At 40.9% G+C, this 21,626-nt stretch overlaps 1 protein-coding gene across 1 annotated transcript; it reads left to right on the top strand.

The window, feature by feature from the left end:
• Nucleotides 1-151: 151 nt before the first annotated feature.
• Nucleotides 152-17,273, top strand: DCAF7 (DDB1 and CUL4 associated factor 7). Its single transcript, XM_074849495.1, has 7 exons — nucleotides 152-599; nucleotides 6,820-6,978; nucleotides 7,396-7,507; nucleotides 8,589-8,707; nucleotides 9,316-9,525; nucleotides 10,119-10,236; nucleotides 10,765-17,273. The coding sequence occupies exons 1-7, from the start codon at nucleotides 462-464 to the stop codon at nucleotides 10,935-10,937; spliced, it is 1,029 nt and encodes a 342-aa protein (XP_074705596.1). The 5' UTR covers nucleotides 152-461; the 3' UTR covers nucleotides 10,938-17,273.
• The last annotated feature ends 4,353 nt before the right edge of the window (nucleotides 17,274-21,626 follow it).

Consider the following 21,626-nt stretch of genomic DNA (forward strand, 5'->3'; position numbering starts at 1 on the left):
AGAGGGTGAGCGTCCGTTTGGAATGAAGGGCAAAAAGACCAATAGAAGACCGAAGAGGGCCAAACGGACGGGAGAATTATCCAATAGATGCCCGCGAGTCTAAGTGACAGACAATACAGCCAACCCGCACTCAGTGGGCGGGGCTCCCCGTGTGGCTTCCGTTCCCGTTGTGTGAGGGGCCGAATCCCAAACGGCCTCTGCGCTGCTCCTGCTGCCGCCGGGGTCTGGAGCCGGGCCTGGGGGTACGGCGCCGTGCTGCGGCCTCCCCCGCTCCCCGCCACCCGTCCGGCCTCGCTGCGCCCCGGCCGGCCGCGCTTCTCCTCTCCCCCGGCCCGCTTCGCCATCCCGCTCCCTTCAGTCGGGCCCATCGCTCCCCTCCGAGCCCAGCCCGGGGTTCCCCCTCGGCCAAGGCCGCTGCCCCCCTCAGCCCCGCCGCTGCCTGGGGCCCCCTCGGCCGAGCCATGTCGCTGCACGGGAAGCGGAAGGAGATCTACAAATATGAGGCGCCCTGGACCGTGTACGCCATGAACTGGAGCGTCCGGCCGGACAAGCGGTTCCGTCTGGCGCTGGGAAGCTTCGTGGAGGAGTATAACAACAAGGTGGGGAGCGGCGGCCGGGTCCGGCTCTACCGGCATCGGGCGGCGGGGCTGAGGCAGAGTGAGGGGGAGGAGGGGGCCGACCCTCTTCATCCCAGTGGTTCAAGCGGCTCCCCAGGCACAGCCTCCGCAGTTGGTGTGGCTGGAAGGAGTCTGCCTGCCTTGCCCTCGGCGCTGGGAGCTGTGTAGAGCCTTCAGATATTCCCCCGAAGTGCAGGGTGCTGGCCTAGATTCAGGCTGGTTTCCTTCCCGCGAGTCCTCAGCTGTTGGGAGACTGAGGGACTGGGGGTGGGGAGAGCCATGGGTGCTGCTGCTGGCTGCTCCTCAGCCAAGAAGGTCCCTTAACTTGAGCATACCTGGCTTTTTTTCAGTATGAGGGAAAGTTTATGGCCAGGCTAAATGTGCATATACAGGGTGTCTGAGACTGTGTTGAAAATGTTGTGCTGTTCTCATACTTTCTTGCTGTGGAGGACTTCTGTGTGATAACTTTTTTTCATGAGTATATTAAACCTCTTTCACTGATTCCTTAGTACCTTTACTTTTCTCTGAGAACAAGGGTGTAATGAGGCATGAGATTATATCTTCAGTGTTTCCCTGCCAGATGTTAACAGAGACCCTTACATTGGTAATAGAAACTACATGTTCACCTCTTGTGCAGTCATTTCTGAACAGACTTTAATGTGCTGGTCTGGTGTAATGAATTCATGTAAATAAAAGAGGGATGAGGAAATGGACATAGCTATAGAGCATCCTGAAGTTTGTGTGAAACTAAAGGTTTTGCAAATACAACTTTGTGTGTTTAAAGCATGTCTGCTTCTTAACTTTGTCAAGCTGTTTAATGGAGGTTGTGGAAAAGAATGTCAGAAAGTTGGTGTTGGGGATTGGGTTTTGTGCAAGGCTGTAATGAGAGGGAGTGACAGTAAAGCAGGGCTGACATCTCCTACAGTGGTTAAATTACTGTACTTGCAGCAGTCCTAGACATGATAGTTCTGCTGAGCACTTTGTAGTTCAGCCAGTATGAGTTGGCTCTGTGTGAGCTGTCTCCTCACGCTGGTGAGCGCTGCTGTGGTTCTGGGAGTACTGCTCGGGAAAGGCAGGTCCCTGAGCTTGAAAACTTTTAATTTGCTTAAAGACCAACTTGAAAATGTTTTTGTAGTCTGTACTCTGAGAAGCTAAAGTAACAAACTTGAAAAGAGTTTTTTGCTTAAAGGCGGTAGAATTAGTTCATAGAGGGTATACATTTATGTTGCATTTACCTCCCAAGTTTGGATCATTCTCTGGGGTTGCTCTCGATTACAGTGTGATCAGGTCTGCTTTTCAGTTCAGGCTTCAAGTGTAAAGCAGTTGAGTCCACCCCTCTCTTTTCTACCCTTTATGCTCACAGTTGTTGCAGACAGAAATTGTGTAGGACTATGTAAATTACTGCTCTCTGTAAATATTCCCCAGGCCTTCTCTTGACCTCTGAGCTTCAGGAATAACTATTCTGTTGACTTCAGTTCATGTAAGAAGCACATGCTATGAGATCTATGTGGTCTAAAGAGCTGGAAACTGATTGTATGAGAATGAGATGCCAGTCTGGATGCTGCTGCTGTAGAAGTAAAGATGATGTATGATGGAAAATTAAACTTGTATGATAAATGCAGTGAAACATAACCTTCACTTTACGAGTTTTTGCTGTGCCCCTGATGTTTCAAAGGGCAGGGAGAGGGGGGTGTTGTGGTTTTCTTGTTTGATGTTTTTGTAGTGCTTTCAGTACGACCTTCTACTGTAAGAAGATAGTTAACAGAGAGCTGTCTTGGGTAATTCAAGTGGTGTTGTTGCTTAAGAGTACTGATGTTGTCCCCTTTACTTTGGGGACAAGCTTGGGAGTGTTGTTTATCTGCACTGTCTTTGTGGTGTCTTACTGTGGCTCTCACAGCTTTGCTGAATCTTTTAGCTTTGTGCTCCACACTGGGAACTATTGGACAGATATAGTGTGCTAGGTGCACACTGGTTGTAAACTCTTTCAGCTCCAGCTTCTGTCCATGTAAGTAGTGTAACTAAAGGAACAAATGGAAAGAACTGAAGTTACCTTGTTTAAGTAGTCCATAACGTTGTGCTGCAAAGGGTCTGGAGCAGTTGGTTTTATAGCCTGACTTCTGGGCTAAGCAGAAATTCAAGATTTTTACAGGGCATGTGTAAAAGCTTTGTCCTCCTGCTAATTTGCCCTTCACAGTTGAGGTGCTTTATACAGCTTCTGACATCAAAATATACTTATAGGTACAGTTGGCACTAATTAAAAGGATAATGAAAATTCATTTTCATTTCAACTTTCTCTTTGCACTCGTAATCTTCAGAGGTTTCCGACAAGCTCCAGACAACATTTCTGTTCCTGATGTTGCAATGCCTTGTTCCAAATAACTGACTTTCTTCCTTATCCTTAATATACTTTTTAAAAAAAAGTCTGGAATAGCAATTCTAGCTTGCTTAAAATCTAACCAAATGAGTGAATATACCTTTTCCTTATTACTATTCTGCTTCAGGGTTTCTTTTAAAAAGGTGCTTTTAAAAAGACTTAATGCACCAAATGTTTGTTGTAGCAGAACTGCTCCCTGTAAGGGAATTACAGTGAAAGAAAGAGGAGAGATTCTCATCTCAATTGTCTCTGTGATCTTCTATTTCTGTAGTAATTACGAGAGCTTGAAGTATTTATGGGTTACAGATATAAAATGGCTGTTTACACCTTTGTTTCATGGGGAACTCAAAGCTATTGGCTGCCAAATCCTAATTTACTGCTGTCCCCAGTTCCCAGACTCTTCTAACCTCTGTCAACCCCCACGCTAACAGGCTGTGTAGCATACCAGAAATCTGGTTGCCAAGAACTGTTCGAACCCCAAAGGAGTTTTCTTTCAGCTTGTACACCTTTGCTGATCAAATCACTGGTACAAGAAGAGAGAGAACTTGCTCCATTTGGAAGAACTAAAATTATTTGGAGTAGCATTTCCTGAACTTGGAATAGGAAACTGCTGTCAGCCTTTATAACATCTCATGGATCACTGGTGTAATGGGAGGGAACGGAGGTGTTCATAAATCTCATGGTTAATGCTGTTCCACAGTCTCCTGACTATGGCTTCATGGATCAGGAACGATCTGTGGAAAACATCAGGAAAGGCTGATTTTGGTATCTATCTGCAAGACAAAACTGGAGTCTGGGTTAGAAAACAGTCGAGGGTGGTGCTGTACACTGCTCAGTCCCATCTCTGGAGCAGACTGACAGGTTGTGACCATGTGCTTACGAGATTGCCACCTTCTCCTGAACAGTGCCTCGAATCAGAGAGTGGTCAGGGTGGTTGTTTTAACCAGAGGGTCATTTTTTCTGCAAGGTTTAGAGTTACAAAGAAAACTTATTGCATGTTGAAGATTAATTGGTGCAATGAAATCTTTCTGATTGTACATGACCCTAAAATAATTGTGAAGTGTCATTCTCAGTAATTACTAAATAGATTAAAGGAATATAGTTTTTTAAAAAAAGTACTATGAACTTACTTCACTGTTCCTCAAACCATGCAAGAAAAAGAAGTAAGCTGTTACCGAATTCTGCATTGTTTAATTCTGTGTCTGCTTCTTTTGTATTATGTTGGAGAGATGTAATTTTTTTAGAAGTTAAGGAATGCTGAGTAAAGACAAATCTTTACTCAGATGCGCTGTTGCAGTTAAGCCTTAAATTGATAAAGGCTTGGATTATGACAGGAAAATCCACATCCAATTTTAGCCTATCTTGATGTATTGGAAAAATAAATAAATATTTAGCATTCCTAGCTACTGTCATAGCATAATTGAAAAACTAATGGAGATTGAACACACTAGTCCTCGTTTTTGCACTGGAATGAGTTCCAGGTAGATGTAGAATGGTTCGCTTTGTATTCAGACTGACAGTTACTTCACTCTTAGCACCACCTCAGTCTTACCTGGGCTAGACTTCAGGCACTCCTTTGTGCAGCAGCTGGCAGCCGCAAATCTTGCCTCAGTTGCAGGAGGGAGAAACAGGGCTCTAATATAATATAATCAGCATCCTGAAAATAATTCCATTCTTCCATCTCCTCGTATTCAGCCCGCACAAGAGGATGAATAGAGGTGTTCTGTAATCACTGTATGTGGTCAAGTCCAAAGAGAAGAGTCATACCTTTGAATGTGCTGAGGTAGGAAAGAATAGAGCTTCTCAAGCAGTATTTTTCTGCCTCTGCTCCTGTCTCTGGGCAGACCAGTGCCTCCTGCTCAGAGTTATCACAGGCTGCTGCCCTGTCTGACAATCAGTGTCAGACACCTGATCTTCAGCAGTTACCAGGGGCTCTAGTGTTACTAATGCAATTTTTGTTCTCTAACCTGGCCTGCACCTAAAAATGTCAAAGATCATAAAGATGCTGGGTTGGTATGCACTCATTGCTTTTTCTTCAGATCCGAGGAGGGGTTAAACATGAACGTGCGGTGCAGGAATATCTAAATTCACACCAGTGAAAGTGGGTCCTCTGCTGCTTGAGATTTACTTCTGGTTATGAGTACGTTGATTGCTTTGTGTAGGCTTAATACACTCACGTTGAGCTGAAAACAGCATAAGCAAAGGAGAAGAAATGATGAGAGGTCATTTGTCTTCTGATCCTGACCTTGCCACAAGATTTTCTATCACCAAGGACAATTTGCTTCCTTTGTAAAATCCGCTTAGTATTTCTGATCCCTAAAGGAGTTAGAAAGCTATTTGTCAATCACTTCAGAAGACTGGGAGATTCTTGACTGATTCATACTAGAGTGTAAAGTATAATAAGGAGTAGCTGTAATAAAGAGGACAAGGCAGACAAATACACAGTTTTTAGAAGCATACTTGGATATCTTTTGGGGTTTGTTATGGGGTGAAAAGGATGGATCTTCTCATTGTGACAGGGGGCAAGGTTTGCATTTAAGAGCATCTCTGAACAGGCACGTAACTGCTAATGTCATAGTTTAAGATCCACTGAAGCATTTATTGATTTTTCTGTTATGTGGAAAAAAATATGGTAGATATCTGATGTAGATTAAATGTGTACTTTATTAATCAAATTTCTCACCCCAGAATATTTAGGATTTTTCCAGATAAACATCTTAGAAAAAGTCCATTAAGTCACTCTTTCCATGAGGAAGCTGCTGTGTGGAAAGTACTAGGAAGTTCCAACTGTGAGCAGCTTACAAACTAATTGTAGTGAGTTGTCCCCGTAATGTTTGTGTTTGGACAGTATTTAACACAGTGGGGCTTTTCATCCTGTTTAGGTCTCGTAGTCACTGCTAGGTTAAACACATCTTCCCAGCACCGTATTGTTCTCTGAACACTTTCTGACATGTCAATATTTTTCTAATAACATAATGTCTGGAACTTCAAGTGTTACTTCAGGTGTTGTCATGACCAAGCTATGTGGGGATAGTTTCTTGTTTGCTCTGTCTTGCATCAATCTCACAACTCGGCAAGTTAGCCCTTCCCCCCGTCACATTACTGTGCAAAAAAACCTAATTTGGAATTCAGTTACCTAGAATCTTTCAGCAGACCTTTCTTGGTTTTTTTCACACAAAACATTTGAATAATTATGTAAATACTTTAGCTTCCCAATTCTTTTTTTAAGTTTGAATTCTGTTTTACTCTCTGACTCTGTGATGTGATTAATCTGTATCTTAATTTTGTGCAGTTGTGACAGAACGCTTTAGGTAATGTGATGCTAAAAACAGCTTAATAGCTAGCTGACGTGATCTGTCACAATCTGCAGGGTTATGGCCAAGAATTCCGTGATACGGGCTTTAATTGTGAGTGGTTGTCATGCAAACTACAGCTTGTCCTGCTCTCTGAAGACGACATTGTCAGCATCAGTTCAGTTAAAGAGGAGTTGGAATAGCGTTTGTGCAGTTTAAGTCTGTGATTTAAACTAGACTTTGCAATGTGGAAGAGCGAAGGGTGGTCTTTAATCTTTTAGGATTGGATTTCAATTCATTTGAGATCATCTCTTCAAAGGAAAGCACTGTGGTGATTATGTATACTTCACTTTGCTTCCTAGCTGGGGCATGTAAGCAAAGCTTTAACGATTTCTCATTCGACTGACATGATGGTCCTTTTATATTGTCCTTGAGGTTACAGAAGATGTCCTTCTGAAATACACTTAGTCTTAATGCTTTATTTATAAATGAGTATTTTGATAAAATGCTTTCTTTTAAATACGGCTCCTTACAGGTGCAGCTTGTTGGTTTGGATGAAGAGAGCTCAGAATTCATTTGCAGGAACACCTTTGATCACCCCTACCCTACCACAAAGCTGATGTGGATCCCAGACACCAAGGGGGTATATCCAGACCTGTTGGCGACCAGTGGTGACTATCTGCGAGTGTGGAGAGTGAGTAAATCCTCCATAAAAAGAGATGAACCGTGATATTAATTGTGTTACATATTAATCTCATTTTCACTTGAGACCAGATTTTTTTTTGAAGTGAGTTATTTTCCTTTCGGGGTCTCTTGCCCTTGCTACAGTCTGGAGGTTAAGACATAAAATCAAGTCAGAGCACTTGATAATTTGTTTTCTTAACTGCAATAATGTGACTAAATATGATGACTATAGGAGAAGCAGAATTATCACGGTAGTTGCTGTTTTAATTGCCTTGCTGAAGATAGAGATGGTGATTGTTTTCCAGAGCTTTAGGATGTAAAGCTGAGAGAAAAGAAACACAGGATTAACAACTTATGTTTTGGAAGTGCAAGTGGAACAACTCATGTGAAGTTACTATTTAAGTCAGATGTTTCACTTTTTCTAAAGGTGGGTGAAACAGAGACCCGGCTGGAGTGTTTGCTGAACAATAACAAGAACTCTGATTTCTGTGCTCCTCTAACATCATTTGACTGGAATGAAGTGGATCCTTACCTTCTAGGTGAGACTGACAAAATGCTACATTTTCAGCATAGAAAAGACACTTTTGAATTCGGTCTGGTGAAGTCTGGGCTGTGACTGACTGCTGTCTCATTGCATGTCCACTGGTTAATCTGATAACTAACCAGTGGATATACTTCTACATCATAGAAACTGCCATTGTCTTAGGTTAAAAATAAAAAAAATAAAGCAAAAAAATAGCAGCTCATAGAGACTTTTTTTCATTGAAAGGTGCCTTGTCTGGTACAAGATGGGTCACTTAAGTTGGATTAGGGCTATTCCTTATTTGCAGATAGGGAGTCTCAGTCTTCAGGGCTGGTGAGTTGTTGTTGTAATGCTAAGTAATGACATATGTGAACTCCTGTGACTTATTTCAGTGTGTTCTGGAGTGGATAGAAAACTATGTACCATGCTTTGTCTTTTGTGAAGCCATTTCAGCAGCAGGAGGAGAGCCAGGAGCCCTTAATTTGGTTGGAGGAGGGGGCTGAATTCTTCAGGTTTGATTATAGCCTGTGGGACAAATTGTGACTCCAAGATAACTGGTGCAGCAGAGGTTTGTTTCCCAGAAGAGTATGGCCATTTATGTTCAGGGGGATTTGCCCAGAGATTACCAGTGATAATATGTCTTAGTAATTATTTACTACATGATTTATTTTTTGTGTGTTGCATCTCTCATCTCTTAAGAGCTTTACTGCTAGCCCCACCTGCAGTCCACAGAAACAATCAATTAATAATAATATGCTATTGCAACACTATGACTGAATTTTGGTTTTGACATGCGCGTGAGACTTACAGAATGGGAAAGTTCATCTCAGAGTTGCATCAGGCTTCTGAATACATTGAAGTAGACATGAGCTGTTTACACTTTATTCCTGTGTGGAAGACTATTCCTGCAGCTAAAAGGTTTGGGTCATTTAAATGCATGGTAGATTGTTGTCTGTCTGACATTCTTGATTTTAATTGTATGCTGTTCTTGAGGCTATTTTGATCTGTAGATGTTGGGGGATATTACATGAATCCAGTAAGTGATTAAATAATTTATGAGAATATTGATTTTTCCAACAGAAGTATTTTTGTTTCAGGTACCTCTAGTATTGACACAACCTGCACTATTTGGGGTCTGGAGACAGGACAGGTTCTGGGAAGAGTAAATCTGGTCTCTGGCCATGTGAAGACCCAGCTTATTGCGCATGACAAAGAGGTGATGGCTTTTTTTTGATTGTTTACGTTGCAGATTTTTTAAGCTGTAGAAAAGGAACAGAATTTTCCTGTTTTCCCCCTTTTTCTTGAAAAATCTAATGATCCAAAAAGACAACCTATCTAAGATTAAGATACAGTTTTGAGTACCAAACTAATTAAAACTATACTGTTGGCTATTCAGACTACTCTGTTTACTCATCATAGAATCTGGATTTGAGAATATGCTTGTTTTACTAGATTATGCTCCAGAATGCTTTAGAACAATGAGGTAAAACATCAAACTGGAATTGAAAGCAACTGCATATCAAAGGCAATAAACAACTTGCAAGGTTCTTTCATTTAACATAGTATTACTTCTCAGTAATTAATATAAAAAATCTGAGTCTGGGAAATTGATATGTTCTGTTTCAGTGAATGGTCCTATAATGACAACCATTTTAAGCTTTTTTCCCCTCCTTTTGTCAAGTGTAATAACTAAAAACTTGCTATTTGACAGACTGTCGCAACTAGATCTGCTACCCATACGTAAAATCCATTTTACTGTGAATCAGGAGGCAGTGTGCTCACTAAAACTAAGGTTATGTTTTCCTCTGTTGTGTCACTGAGCAGGTGTATGACATAGCGTTTAGCCGTGCAGGTGGTGGGAGAGATATGTTCGCTTCGGTTGGTGCAGATGGCTCAGTGAGGATGTTCGATCTCCGTCATCTGGAACACAGCACCATAATCTATGAAGACCCACAGCACCATCCATTGCTGCGTCTCTGCTGGAATAAGCAGGATCCCAACTATCTGGCTACAATGGCCATGGACGGCATGGAGGTAAGATGGCAGCTCATCTTCTGTAGGTGCTAGCGGTTGGGATTTTTTGGAAGGTGGTTTGAAAGTAATTAGTAGTGAGTTCTTTAAAGGGTCAGTGTCAATACTTGAACTGGAGAACAATTAAGGACCAATTCTTAGTGCACTAACTTCAGTAGGAATTCAAGTTTATAATGCCAGAGTTACTTCTTGAAGATCTCTATGGCTCTTATATATTTCAGCTGGTTTTTGAGGGGTCTGTGAGCCCGCTGGGCAATAGTTTTCACATAAAATCTTAACCGCAAGTGTTTCAGTCACCTTGTTCTTTCTCAGTTCAGTGCACAAGGCGCTGTATCTTAGTTTGTCACTTGTGCCACTTCAGGGAAGCATAATTTGTTTGCCCTTGTTGCATAACTCACAAGCCCTCCCTGTGAGGTCTGACTCCTTTTGAGACACGTTAACCAGCCAGAAGCTATTCTTTAAGAACAGTGTTTGCTTGCCAAGCACATCCTTTAGGAAAGGGCTGTATTTATAGCCTTGGCTCAAAATACTTGGTTCTCTGAAGAAACAAATTAAAAAATGCAAGTTATCAATCTAGTTGTTTTTTGTTTCTGAAGGTTGTAATTCTAGATGTCAGAGTTCCCTGCACTCCTGTTGCCAGGTTAAACAACCACAGAGCATGTGTAAATGGAATTGCTTGGGCACCTCATTCTTCCTGCCACATTTGTACAGCAGGTAAGTGTGATCCATCCCTATCCAGCTGCCCTGGTGAATCTCTGAGAGTCTTTCACTGCGTTTGCAAAATTCGCTCTCTCCAAAAGTTTATGCGGTTCTCTACCTGCCTTTTGCTAAAGAATACCTGCGGTTTGGAAGCCCTTTATTAATGACACCTAAAATTTTATGGAATTGGCACCTACTGGAGCTGACTGTGTGCAAGTAGTGAGCCCAGTGCCAAAACTGTGCATTTGCTTTAGCGAAGCTATATTATTTTAACGCTCCTTATTTTTTTGCAATCTAGTTCTTGAATGTTTTCAACTGATGTGAGTTCCACTGATCATTTGTTTTTCAACTTTGTCCTGGATAATGTATGATGAGCCAAGCTTACTTTTTTGGAGCATAGTTGTATTATCTCTGACTTGAATACCAGTTGGGACTGCAACAGCCATATCCTATATAGTGTCTTGAACTATACACCTTCAGTAGTCACGTATGGAGATCTCATTATACTTTGATTCTACTCCTGATTCTCTCTTCCTTTTGCAGCGGATGACCATCAGGCTCTCATCTGGGATATCCAGCAAATGCCTCGTGCCATTGAGGACCCTATCTTGGCCTATACAGCAGAGGGAGAAATCAACAATGTACAGTGGGCATCAACTCAGCCAGACTGGATAGCTATCTGCTACAACAACTGCCTGGAGATTTTGAGAGTGTAACATTACTGCTTCATGCCACATTGAGGCAGGGCTGTATAATTTCCCCTCCCCTCTAAAGTAAGAACAACACAAGTCAAGTGGCCAGTATCTTTTGTTGCTTTGCATCTACTGTTACAAGAAACTGTTACAAGAATCAATGGCAGGTGTCTCCTGTCTCTCCAAGACTCTAAAATGCAGAGACGTGCTGAGCCTCTTGGACCTTCTGGGTTCTGGTTTTCTTTTTTTTTTTTTCCTCAGTTAAAGTTCTGTATATTTGTTTGTTGACTGTATTAATAAGCTTGCAGGCTTTTAAGTTGCTGCATATGTCCATGTGTTTGTCAGCCAGCTGAGGCAGCACATCAACTAGTTTAGTAGATGCAGGTGCAAAACAAGGTGGGGAAAAAGACATTGATGTTAACAGCCACCTTGGCAGGAATCTTTATCATTCCTGTTGTTGCTGCCTCTAAACTGTTTAAACATTTGTATGTTTTTTATATATTGGGCTAACTTTCTATTGAGTAAGGTTTTTTCCCTAATTCTTACTTTTGATATGTGATCCACTTCCATATGCCCAAAGCAGGATCTATTCATTGACACAAATCACGGTAACACTGCAGGCTCCCTGACAGTAAAGGCCTGCCAGAATTAACTGTTGCCTTGGCTCTCTATACCTGGTTACCTGGGCAGAATTTTCTGGTGCTGTGAAGTACAAGTACTTGTTGCACAATTTCTTTACACTTTTCTGATGCTAGAGGCAGTTGTTACTATGGTAGGCCTTATTTTTAAATTATAACTGAATTTGTGTGTATCCTGCAGTTGGCGTTAGCTAACAGAATGGTAATAGGTTTCAGAAAGAAGATACGTGCATGACTAAAGCTCCCAGGAGGTAAATGACTCCTGAAAAAATGTGATTTGTAATGGACTTGGGATTGATGCTTCCAATCAAATGATTTCCCCTCGGAAGACTTACTATCTAAACCAAAATAAAATGGTTTCACACTTTGTAGCTTGCTTGATTGGCAAATAATATGAGCAAGATTTTGTGGTTAGCCGGCACCTTGGAGCTTCTTTGCATTTGGCCTGTGTTCCTGGGAGTTCTTGAAAGGAGTGCAAAGCAATCTTTTTTCCAAAGTGTATTTGCTTTGCACTGTCAGGTCTTGTTGAATGAGCGAGATGAGTTGAAAAAGCTGGTCCGCTGTCCAAATGAAAACTGTTTCTCTGAAAGAAATGATTCCCTGATGTAATGCACAACGATGGGTTTAAAAGGAAAGAAACCATGCCATAGAGGCTAAGGTTTGGCACTTGTCATCCTCGTATCTTTTCGGGATGTGCCCAAGGGCTTCTGTTTCTGTTTTGAATAGCGGATCGCTCTACAGTAATACTTTTCAATCAAAGCTGAGTGGATTAGGCAAGATAAAAATCTTTGCTGATAACATAGCTGCTCGCATGAATGCTCTGCAGTACTCTCCCGATGAAGACATGACAACCGTAGCTGGTCTGTAAGGGTATACCAGCTGAGTTTTGATGTAAATGTCAGAAACTATCAAAATTGTCTTTCCACCTAATGAGTATTCACCTGCAACTGAAGGCAGCATTATAAATAGTAGGACACTGGCAAACTTGAATCTTGTCAGTTTATGCAGGAAAGGCAAGTTGGGAGAAGTGATTGCTGTGAAAAAGTGAAGCTGACACTGAAAATGCTGTCAAATGCAGAACAGAATTTGAAAAGTTTTGTCATTCTGGACATACAGAAATACTCTTCTACAGGCTGCTTCTCAACATGGAGCTCAGAAAAGCACTGCCTTATGAATTTGATAGGAATTCATTAGGGACGTCTTTATTCCATCATCCCTTTTCATATTGGAGAACCAAGAGACTCTAACACAGTTCAAGCTCATGTTTTGTCAATGACATTCCGTGTTCAGTTGTGGGATATTTGACAGAAAGCTTGATTTGACTTGAAGGTCAGTTTTTCTTATTAGCAGCTGTGCTGAGAGTAGCGTGTTCCACAGACAGATTTGATCTAGATGTCAGAACAGTGTTAGCCAAACAATTAGGTTATCACTTTTTACCGATAGCACTTCATCTAAAACTGGAAGATACTTGTTCAGAATGAAGTGAAAATTAGGATGTTCTTAGCAGAAGCATATAATGGCATTCACAGCTTTAGATACTCATATAAAAATATGTACACAGGCTTGTCATGTACTGTTTAATTACAAACAGGCATAATACGCTGTGTTACTAAGAGGGAACTACCTGTATTATTAGTACTTTCTGTAGTCCCCTTTATGCTTTAAAGTCTCATTCTTGTATAGATGGCATGAGTAAAAGATGAATGCATCCATTGCTTAGTTTAAAAATGCATCTTTTGCAACTGCAGAATTGTGCTTTAAAAAAGACATAGTTTAGTTGAAAGTGAAGTCACTAAAAGACTCTATAGGCTATACTAAATGGCAAATGCAGTTTATTCCTAGAGGAATATAATCTGTTACGCTAAGATGATGAGAAGAGAGCCTGTGTGAAGAGACTAATAGTCCGAATAGCCAGGTAGCTTTTGCTACTGTTGGAAAACAATCCTGATACGAACCTGACAAGGATCCGGTGTCAGTTCTTCCATCCATAAAGCTGCTTGAAGTTAATTTGTGGAATTGGGTGCTCATTCCAAACTCGTCAAAGACAAGTGAAGGAATCTTCTAGGCCCCAGTGGATTCTAAGTAAAGCCTATATCCTGTTTGTTTAGCCAGTTGGGGTACCTTCTGGTTCCACAGCATATTGCTTTGGGCATAATCCATTGTTATTCTTCATATGAAATTACATTTTAAAATCACTAGAGGCTGTTTTGGAACAAGGAAATGCTACTTAAAATAGCTTCTTTTCAAAGAAGACACTTTAAAGGTTAATGACTGAAAAGACATGAAAATCCTCATGGGTGAGATGTTCTGTAGTGCAAACGGCACTTCCATGTAGGGAGGGAAGTGAGAGACGTTGGTGCCCTTTTGCCAGCACCTGCTCTGCTGACACAGTGTCAGGGAGCTAACAGTCTACTTGCTGGTTCGAGTTTATTTGCGAGATATAATAAAACCCTGAGACTTGTCACTGTAGCCTGTGAATCAGAAGATAGTTTATCATGTTTCACCTGCTTAACATTCAATTATGTTGGGTGTAAAGCCTCCGTAAACATTTTTTTTTCCCAAAGTTGACGGAAGTAAATACTTTGATATTTGATTTCAATTATTTTGTGCTTGCTGCACAAGCAGAGGATGCAAAGCAACTGTTTTCAAATGCCTCATATCCTTTGAGTATAAAGTAACATTAAAGGAAAAGTGAGCATCAGTGAGGTTAGCAAAGCAGAAAATCACATGTTGGTACAGGCAAGATTGATTCCGGGACAAATGTTTTTTTCTGACCAGTAGTTCTGTATCACTTCTCCAGTCAATTAATTCAAGATACTAAGCTATTTAGTTGTTACATTCTGTTTAAACTAAGCTTTCCATAGATTCCTACTATTACATGGACAACCTGTTGTGAGTATATTGGCTCTCAACCAGGAGATCTTGATCATGTAAAATTCATTAGTGAGGTGAAAACCTGCAGAAAACAAGTCAGATGTTGAATTAGCATGTAGTATGCCAACTCTGTTAATTGTCTAAATGAAATGGGCTATGGTAGGTTGCATCTATGGGACTTGTACTTCTGTGTGCAGGGATTTAAAAAGACAAGGATTTGAGTGCTTTGACAATCTATTTAGAAAGAAAACACAGTGGTTTTAAAGAATGGTATGAAAGGAGACTGATAATACAGGTTGTTCCTTATGGAACCTTGAAATGTACTTAACGGGGGAGGCATTGCCTCTCATAAGTCAAAGTTAATGATCCTTTCAAAACTTAGCTGTAATTATTCTCCTGAATGTTCTGGATAATAGTAAAAAGATCTATTTTTGCCTGGTGTTGCAATGAGAAAGCTGCATCAGTCTCAACTGTAGATCACTGCCTGCCAGAGACTAGGTGAGGGGAGGAGTCTCATATATTGGAATTCACAGATGCTCTTGTGCTTGTTTTAAATGTAAATGAAGAAAGCTGAGTGTGTCTGTTTTGTTCTCTTGCAGATGGCACTTTAAGGAGTATATTTTTGGTAAGATTAGGAAGGAGAGTCATCTTTTCCTTAGCCCTTTTATGGTAGGCGTTTGTTTGTCTTTTGTATAAAATGTTAAATACGCAGTCACCGAAATCCTAAGCTGGCTATGCTTGTCAGTATCTAGTGGACCCTCATCTGTTCCTACTGAACACCAAAAATGTGAGCACTTGACAATACTGTTAATGTCAAACTGAAGCTCTGTATTCTGAGCCTGACGCAATCTTGCAAGGCCAACCCAAGTAGGGTAGTGCTGCTTGTCACCCGGAGAGCCCCTTTTGCGTAGGAGCTTGACGGTGTTTGGGAATCCTCTTTTCTACTGTCTGAACACGATGGCAGTAGTGGCAGGTTGGTTGTGCAAAGATGTAGCTGGATTCTTTGGACAACTTATTTTTGTTGTAGGAAAAACGCAGCTGCTGTCTGTAAATTCACACAACCTAAATTCTTGAAGTTGTCAAAACACCACTAACATAAGGAACTGCCTCCTTCAGTACCTACTGAAAAGGGTGAATGGCAGCAAGGGTAAGCTCTTGGCTCAATAGATTGCATAGTTACAGTTCCATCAAAGTACTGAAGGGTTTAGTCTTCCCACTGCTGCTTAGCAAAGTGGTCCTACCACCTCCAGTTATCCTGTCAGTTAACGCAAGTTCTCCCTGATACGTATTTCCTGATTTCTACTGTCAGACCAATATTCCAGAGCAGGCCTGTATTTATTGTATGGTGGACATCAAAAGGATGTGTCCAAAGTCAGTTCTGGAATAGGCAAGGTACTGTCAACTGTGTTCCTGTTTCTCTTGATCTTTGCAGAGAATCCAGGGAATTAATTGTATGTGGCACTTAAAGAGCACTTTCTTGTGCTTGCTTAGAGATGCAGCTGTATTTCCCCCTGCTTACCTGAGAAGAGTCAGGAATGTCTCATTCTCGAGGATATTGAGAGGAGTTTAGCATGCCCCTCACTCCTTTTTTTTATTTTAGGAAGAGATCTCCAGAACTTCTGATCAGCACCTTTCACCAGCACTAAAAAACAGTAATTAAAAATGCAACTAAATACCAGTCACTGAACGCTCATCTAGTGATTCATGGCAGGCTCTAGAGGCAAAGGCACTTGTGAGACTGGCTTGCTGCTGCCTGATTTCAGGTGGTAACTGTGTCTGCCGTATCTCAGTGGCCTTTTCTGCAGCCTCCAATACTCAGTATCAAGCTGGAATTTCCATAATCATAACTTTTTTAAAGAAATTGTGTGGCTTCCATCAAGTTTATTTCTTTTCAGAGAATCTAATAAAATGAAGAAATAAGCTATTTCCTGAAAAAATACTGTGTCCATGAGTATCTGTAAGCCCACGTTCCAGAGCTCATCCCTTGGAGTTTGCTTTCCTGTCTGCAAGACGTGCGACTCTCAAGCCCCCTCTGTTAGAGATGAGGATCGGTCTGTCGAATCTGAACAAAGGCAGAAATGCAAGAACCAGTGAATGAAAGAGTCCTAGTACAGCTGAGAAGCGATGTGTTGCTTTTTTTGACAACTTGGTAAATATGAATTATGAAATCTACTATTTAAAAGGAACCTTTTTTTAAACTTGGGTTGCTAGCAGTGTAAAATGTAATTTAAATCTGTTGCGCCGAAGCATTTTTGTTACCAATAGTCAAGTAGATGTTTACTTTTATGTGTGTTTTTCCCTTCTGCTCTTCCCATTCACAGTCCCGTTGTGGTAATTTCCTGAAGGTGTAATCTTTGTAGCATGATTGTACAAACATCCATATGAGATTCCTGACTTCTTGTTCTCACTAAAATATGTTAAAGCAATAGTAGTTTTACTTCTGTCCTTCTTTTCTCCACCTTCCGTATTGAGATTTGCAACTTCGCTACTATACTGTCCTAGAGGAATCCTAGTATCCTGCTATTCAACAGACATATGTTGTTGACATGGATAACTGCAGTGTCCCTATATTCCTTTATTTTTATGGAGAAAATACAAACGGTTTTGTTACAATGGATTTTAACACCTGAATCATGGAACCATATTGTTGAAACTCTGTAAATTTTAAGGTAATTTTCTGAAATCGCTTCAAAGTGGAATGTTGCATCCTTTTATGCTATTTCCTGCTTCCTATGTAGTTTTATTCAGATTTTTTAACCTTCTTTCTAAGTTTCAGCCTCCTGTGTATTAGGTACAGTATTTTCTGCCTTTCATACTTTGTAATAAAAATGGAACATTTGTAGATTGACTGCAGTTCACTGTGTGGTCAGTTAAAAACTGGTACCTCTGGGGGTGAGCAGGGAACTACTTCAAATAGGCTTCATGTATCCTATGTGAAAGGGAGGGTGATTGCTTTATCTTGTCTCTTCAAAACTGGTGAAGTGTATTCACCTCTCATACTACTGTTACCAAACAAACTTCATAATTCTAGCAACTCATAAGTTGCAAGTTACTCCAAATAATTACATTAGTAGGAACCCAGTGACAACAGAACTTGGTTAATATTTAAAGTACACCCACATTTTACATTCTTAAATCAAGCTGCCTGCGTGGTCCCTGTATACTAGTGTTGTTAGTGCTTGTTTTCCACCATTTCTGCATGGTGCTTGTTCCCTACACAACAAATGGTAATTAGCTGCCTGCATGTTTTCAGTTTTTAAGATGAGGGGAAGAGGGATTTTTCTTTTTAAATTCAAATAATTGGTCCCTAAGGCTTTTTGAATACAGGCAAATTGAAGACAAAGCAATTAGGCACTTATTTAGCTTCCAAGTCTCTCCTGTGTATAGGTGACCTCTGCTAAAGGGTGTTTTCTTTACAGGCTCAGTCACTGGTGTCGTTGTTGCTGGAACTAGGACCGAGAGGGGAATAGGGCGGCAGAACTTGGAAATTTGTTTTTTACCTTAGATCTCGGTGAGCCAGACTGACTTCAGTATTTAGATTAACTCTAGTTCAACTAAACTGTTGTCTGACAACACTGGATTCCTTTCTAAATCTTTTGTGTACTGGCTTTGAAATAAAAGCTTACTAAGCTTTGTGACCACAGTGGAAAGAGTTGCTTGTAAAGATGCTACAGTGTTTTTAAGCTATATATGGGCTTTGTTCTAGTAATCCGTATTTGGAAAAGATGCTTTCCTTCTAAGACTTGTTTGTCTTTTACCCTAGAAATGTATTAACATCCTCCTGAATTTTTTTTCCTTGGATCTGTGCTTTGGAATTTACCAAAGAAACTTTCTCGGTTTCCACTCTGGTGGAAGAAAGCCACTTCTGCAAATTGAAGCTGCTAGTACAAAAAGTCAGGAACTGGTAGATAGGAGAAACGGATTGCCTGTCAGTGTGGGAAAACAAGTGCCATGAAGTTCTGTAGAGGAATATGGGCAGAAAAAGAGACAAAGAAATGTTCTTGGCCTCTTGCTCGACATCTGGCAGGGCTGACTTGATTGTTCTGTGACTCTGAGAAAGTCACTTCTCTGATACCAGTTGTAAGTGAAAAGCACATAATGAATCACTAATCCATAAGTGGCTTAAAAATATTTGAAAATGAAAGAAATCCTCCACCGTAGCAGAATGTACTACCCATAGGTGTAGAGAAAAAGTAGTCTCTGAGCTGATGTGAAGCCCTGATACTTGTAAGAAGCACTTAATCTTGTGCTTTTTCATTAGTAATGCTCCATAAACAGTCCAGACAGCCAGCTCAGAAACAAGCAATGATCTAAAAGCATATAATATTTTTAACATCTTTCCTCTTCCTTCTCTTCTAGTTTTGCCCACTCCACGAGCAGAATGGTTCCTATTTTTTAAGCAGACAGCTTCAGAGCCCCCTCTACTGGAGTGCTGTCAGCAGTAGGAGAGGCACAATTCTGCAGAGCAGGACAGGTATGGAGCGGCTCTGCAGGGGCTGGGAAGAGGGCACTCCAGGCATGCTTTAAGGAGTTTCATGTGGTTGATGTATTCTGCTGGAGGGGAGGTGAGCTGAGGCAAGGTTTGGCTGATACATATTCTGCCACGCTGCCCTGAAGTTGGGTAATGATGTTAGTTTTCCATTAACTTTGTTTTCAAAGCTGAGAACACAGCAAGAAAGTGTTAGCAGAATCAGAACTGCCTGGAATCAGTGAGATAACTCTTCTCTCAGATCTGCAGCAAAGAGTGCAGAACACTTTCATGCATCCTTTAAAGATTTGCAGGGTTTCTCCTCCTCCGCACCTTCAATTTTATTTCTTCTCACTGCTCCTGTTCAGTGTCTCTGGCTGTGGAGTCTGAGACGTAGAATAAGAAAGTTTTGGCATGGAACAAGGCTCGGCCTGGAGACTGCTCAGCTCCCCAGGAAGGATGTGTCTACCTAAACAAGAAGGGAAACAGGAAGGAAAGAAGAAATAGTACATCTGATAGCAAGCAGAAGAGGCTCGTTGAGTCAGACAGGTATGCTTCAGAAAATGGAAATACTACCAAAATAGAAAATAAGATGATGGCATAGTGATTAAGAGACTGGAAAAAAGATGCCAGGAGATAAATCCCAAAGGTCTACTCCAGACTTCCTGTGTAACTTTAACAAGTCACTGGCTCTTTGTGCAGTGCCCTTTAATCCCTAAAATAGGGATTACATTTCCTTTTCTTGCTTCATGCTGCGTGATGGCATTAAACAATTAGGCCTCTATAAAGTTCCTTTCAAACAAATGGGCTAACTATAAACATAGTAGCTCCTGGAGAGTCTTGGTGAATATCTTTACTGATGGTTTTACATTAAATGGCCTTGAACAATCTGAATAGCTCTAAGTTGAAGAATTAAGTATGTTTTGTAGTTGCTGTTTACAGGAATGAAGCTTCTCTTCTGGAAAGCCACAGCTTTGAAAGGATGTGGGCAATTTGGGTGGAAAACCACATAGTATTAGCTCGTACCATAGTGTTATTGGTAAAACAAATTCTTATGCACAAAAGTAGCATAGCATTAAGTAGACAGTAAAGGTCAAACGAGGAATTATCACCTTTTTTTCTCAAGTTATACAAAATAGGGGCATCTATTTTGGTAGAAACTTTGTTTCTGGTTCAGGAAGGGTGTACCAGCTTGTCTAAGAAGAAAAAAGGCAAGGGCGGTCTACAGTAGTCAAAAAAGGGCCTAATGGCACTTGCACATAGATAGTGTTGTGATAATGTCTGTGAAACGAGAATAGAACCACAAATCAACAGATAAAAATTGCTGGTTTAGACATTAGGCTTGCTAGGTGGGTGAAGTGATGAACTGTTAAGGACAAATCATTCTATTTTCAATTTGACAAAAGGGTGAAAAAAGCTTCAGTGAAATCCAGACATCCTGGGCAGTTGAAAAGAGTGAGTTTTACCAAGGCGCCTATCTCCTACCATCTGCTGGGAACTCCTGGCTCGCTGTCACAAGCTGCAACTAGCTAGTCTAGTATCTTTTAGGTTTAAGTAAACCAAGTTTCTACACGAAGGACATGCAATCGGTGTCATTTAACAGGACTTCAACTGAGAATTTTATGTGCAAGCATGTAAGAACTGGAAGACAGACAAAAATACCAAATGGTAAGGTGACGATGGAGTGTTTTGACATCAGGGCTGGTGCAGTGGGGAATTAATACTGAATTTCTCCAGTTCTGGTCCCAAGAGTAATCTCGCTAAAGCCTTTTTATAATTATCTTGGCACAAAAAGCGAGCGTGATAATTAAATTTGGTGATGAACAAAAGTGGGAGGCTTCAATAATACGAGGGAACTAGAATATCTTAGAGAATTGATGACTTTGAAGAGTGAGAAATAGAAATGAGATGAAATGTAGCAGCAGAAAGTGCAAGGCTGTGAATTTAGGGGCAAGGAGAAATTTGTGAAGGATGCTGAGAGTTCTTTACTTCTTGGAAATTAGTGAGGAAAGGAAGCTGGGATTTAGTAGTTGATAAAGGATAGTGATGAGCCACCGTGAAGCTGTGAAAAAGCACGTAGAAACGTTGGTCCAAGGGCAATGTTGATGCTGTCAAACAAGAGAGAGAAATTCAAATTGCAACAGGGGCAAAAAAGGCTACCAGGAAGATACCACAGATACAAAGCTTGTATTATGAAGAGAGAGTGGCTTACTCGTCTGTTACAATGAAGCCTGAAAGGAGATATGATTATCTTCTTGATGTATTTAGAGAGAAAATACCCGGGAAGAGGAAAGGATTATTTAAGTAAAAGGATAATCTTGACATGAAAACAAATGGCTGTAAGCTGGGCATGAAAATGGGATAGAACAGACAGGAAAGCTGGAAACACTTTTCTACCATCAGAGCAGTAAGATGGGAGGGACTAAAAAAAAAAAAAAGACAAGTCTAAACACTGACAGCATCAGTCTGGTTTTAAAATTGGAACTTCAAGGTGGAATCTATGGAAGTCATCTAGTCCAGCCTTCTGCTCAAAGCAGGCCAGCTTCAAAGTTAGATTTTTGGCTTCGTCCACAGCTTCTTCCTCTAGAGGCCAGATCTGTTGCTCTAAGCATTCCTCTACAGATTTGCGTGTCTACCTAGTATGACGTTGTGAGATCTTTTTATTTTTCCATCTAGACAGTTAAATAAATTAATGGTACCAGAGATATTGTTGCCATGCTTTGGCTAAACCCT

This window comes from Strix aluco, chromosome 24 (assembly GCF_031877795.1).
Source record: "Strix aluco isolate bStrAlu1 chromosome 24, bStrAlu1.hap1, whole genome shotgun sequence".
In the NCBI taxonomy this organism is placed as follows: domain Eukaryota; kingdom Metazoa; phylum Chordata; class Aves; order Strigiformes; family Strigidae; genus Strix; species Strix aluco.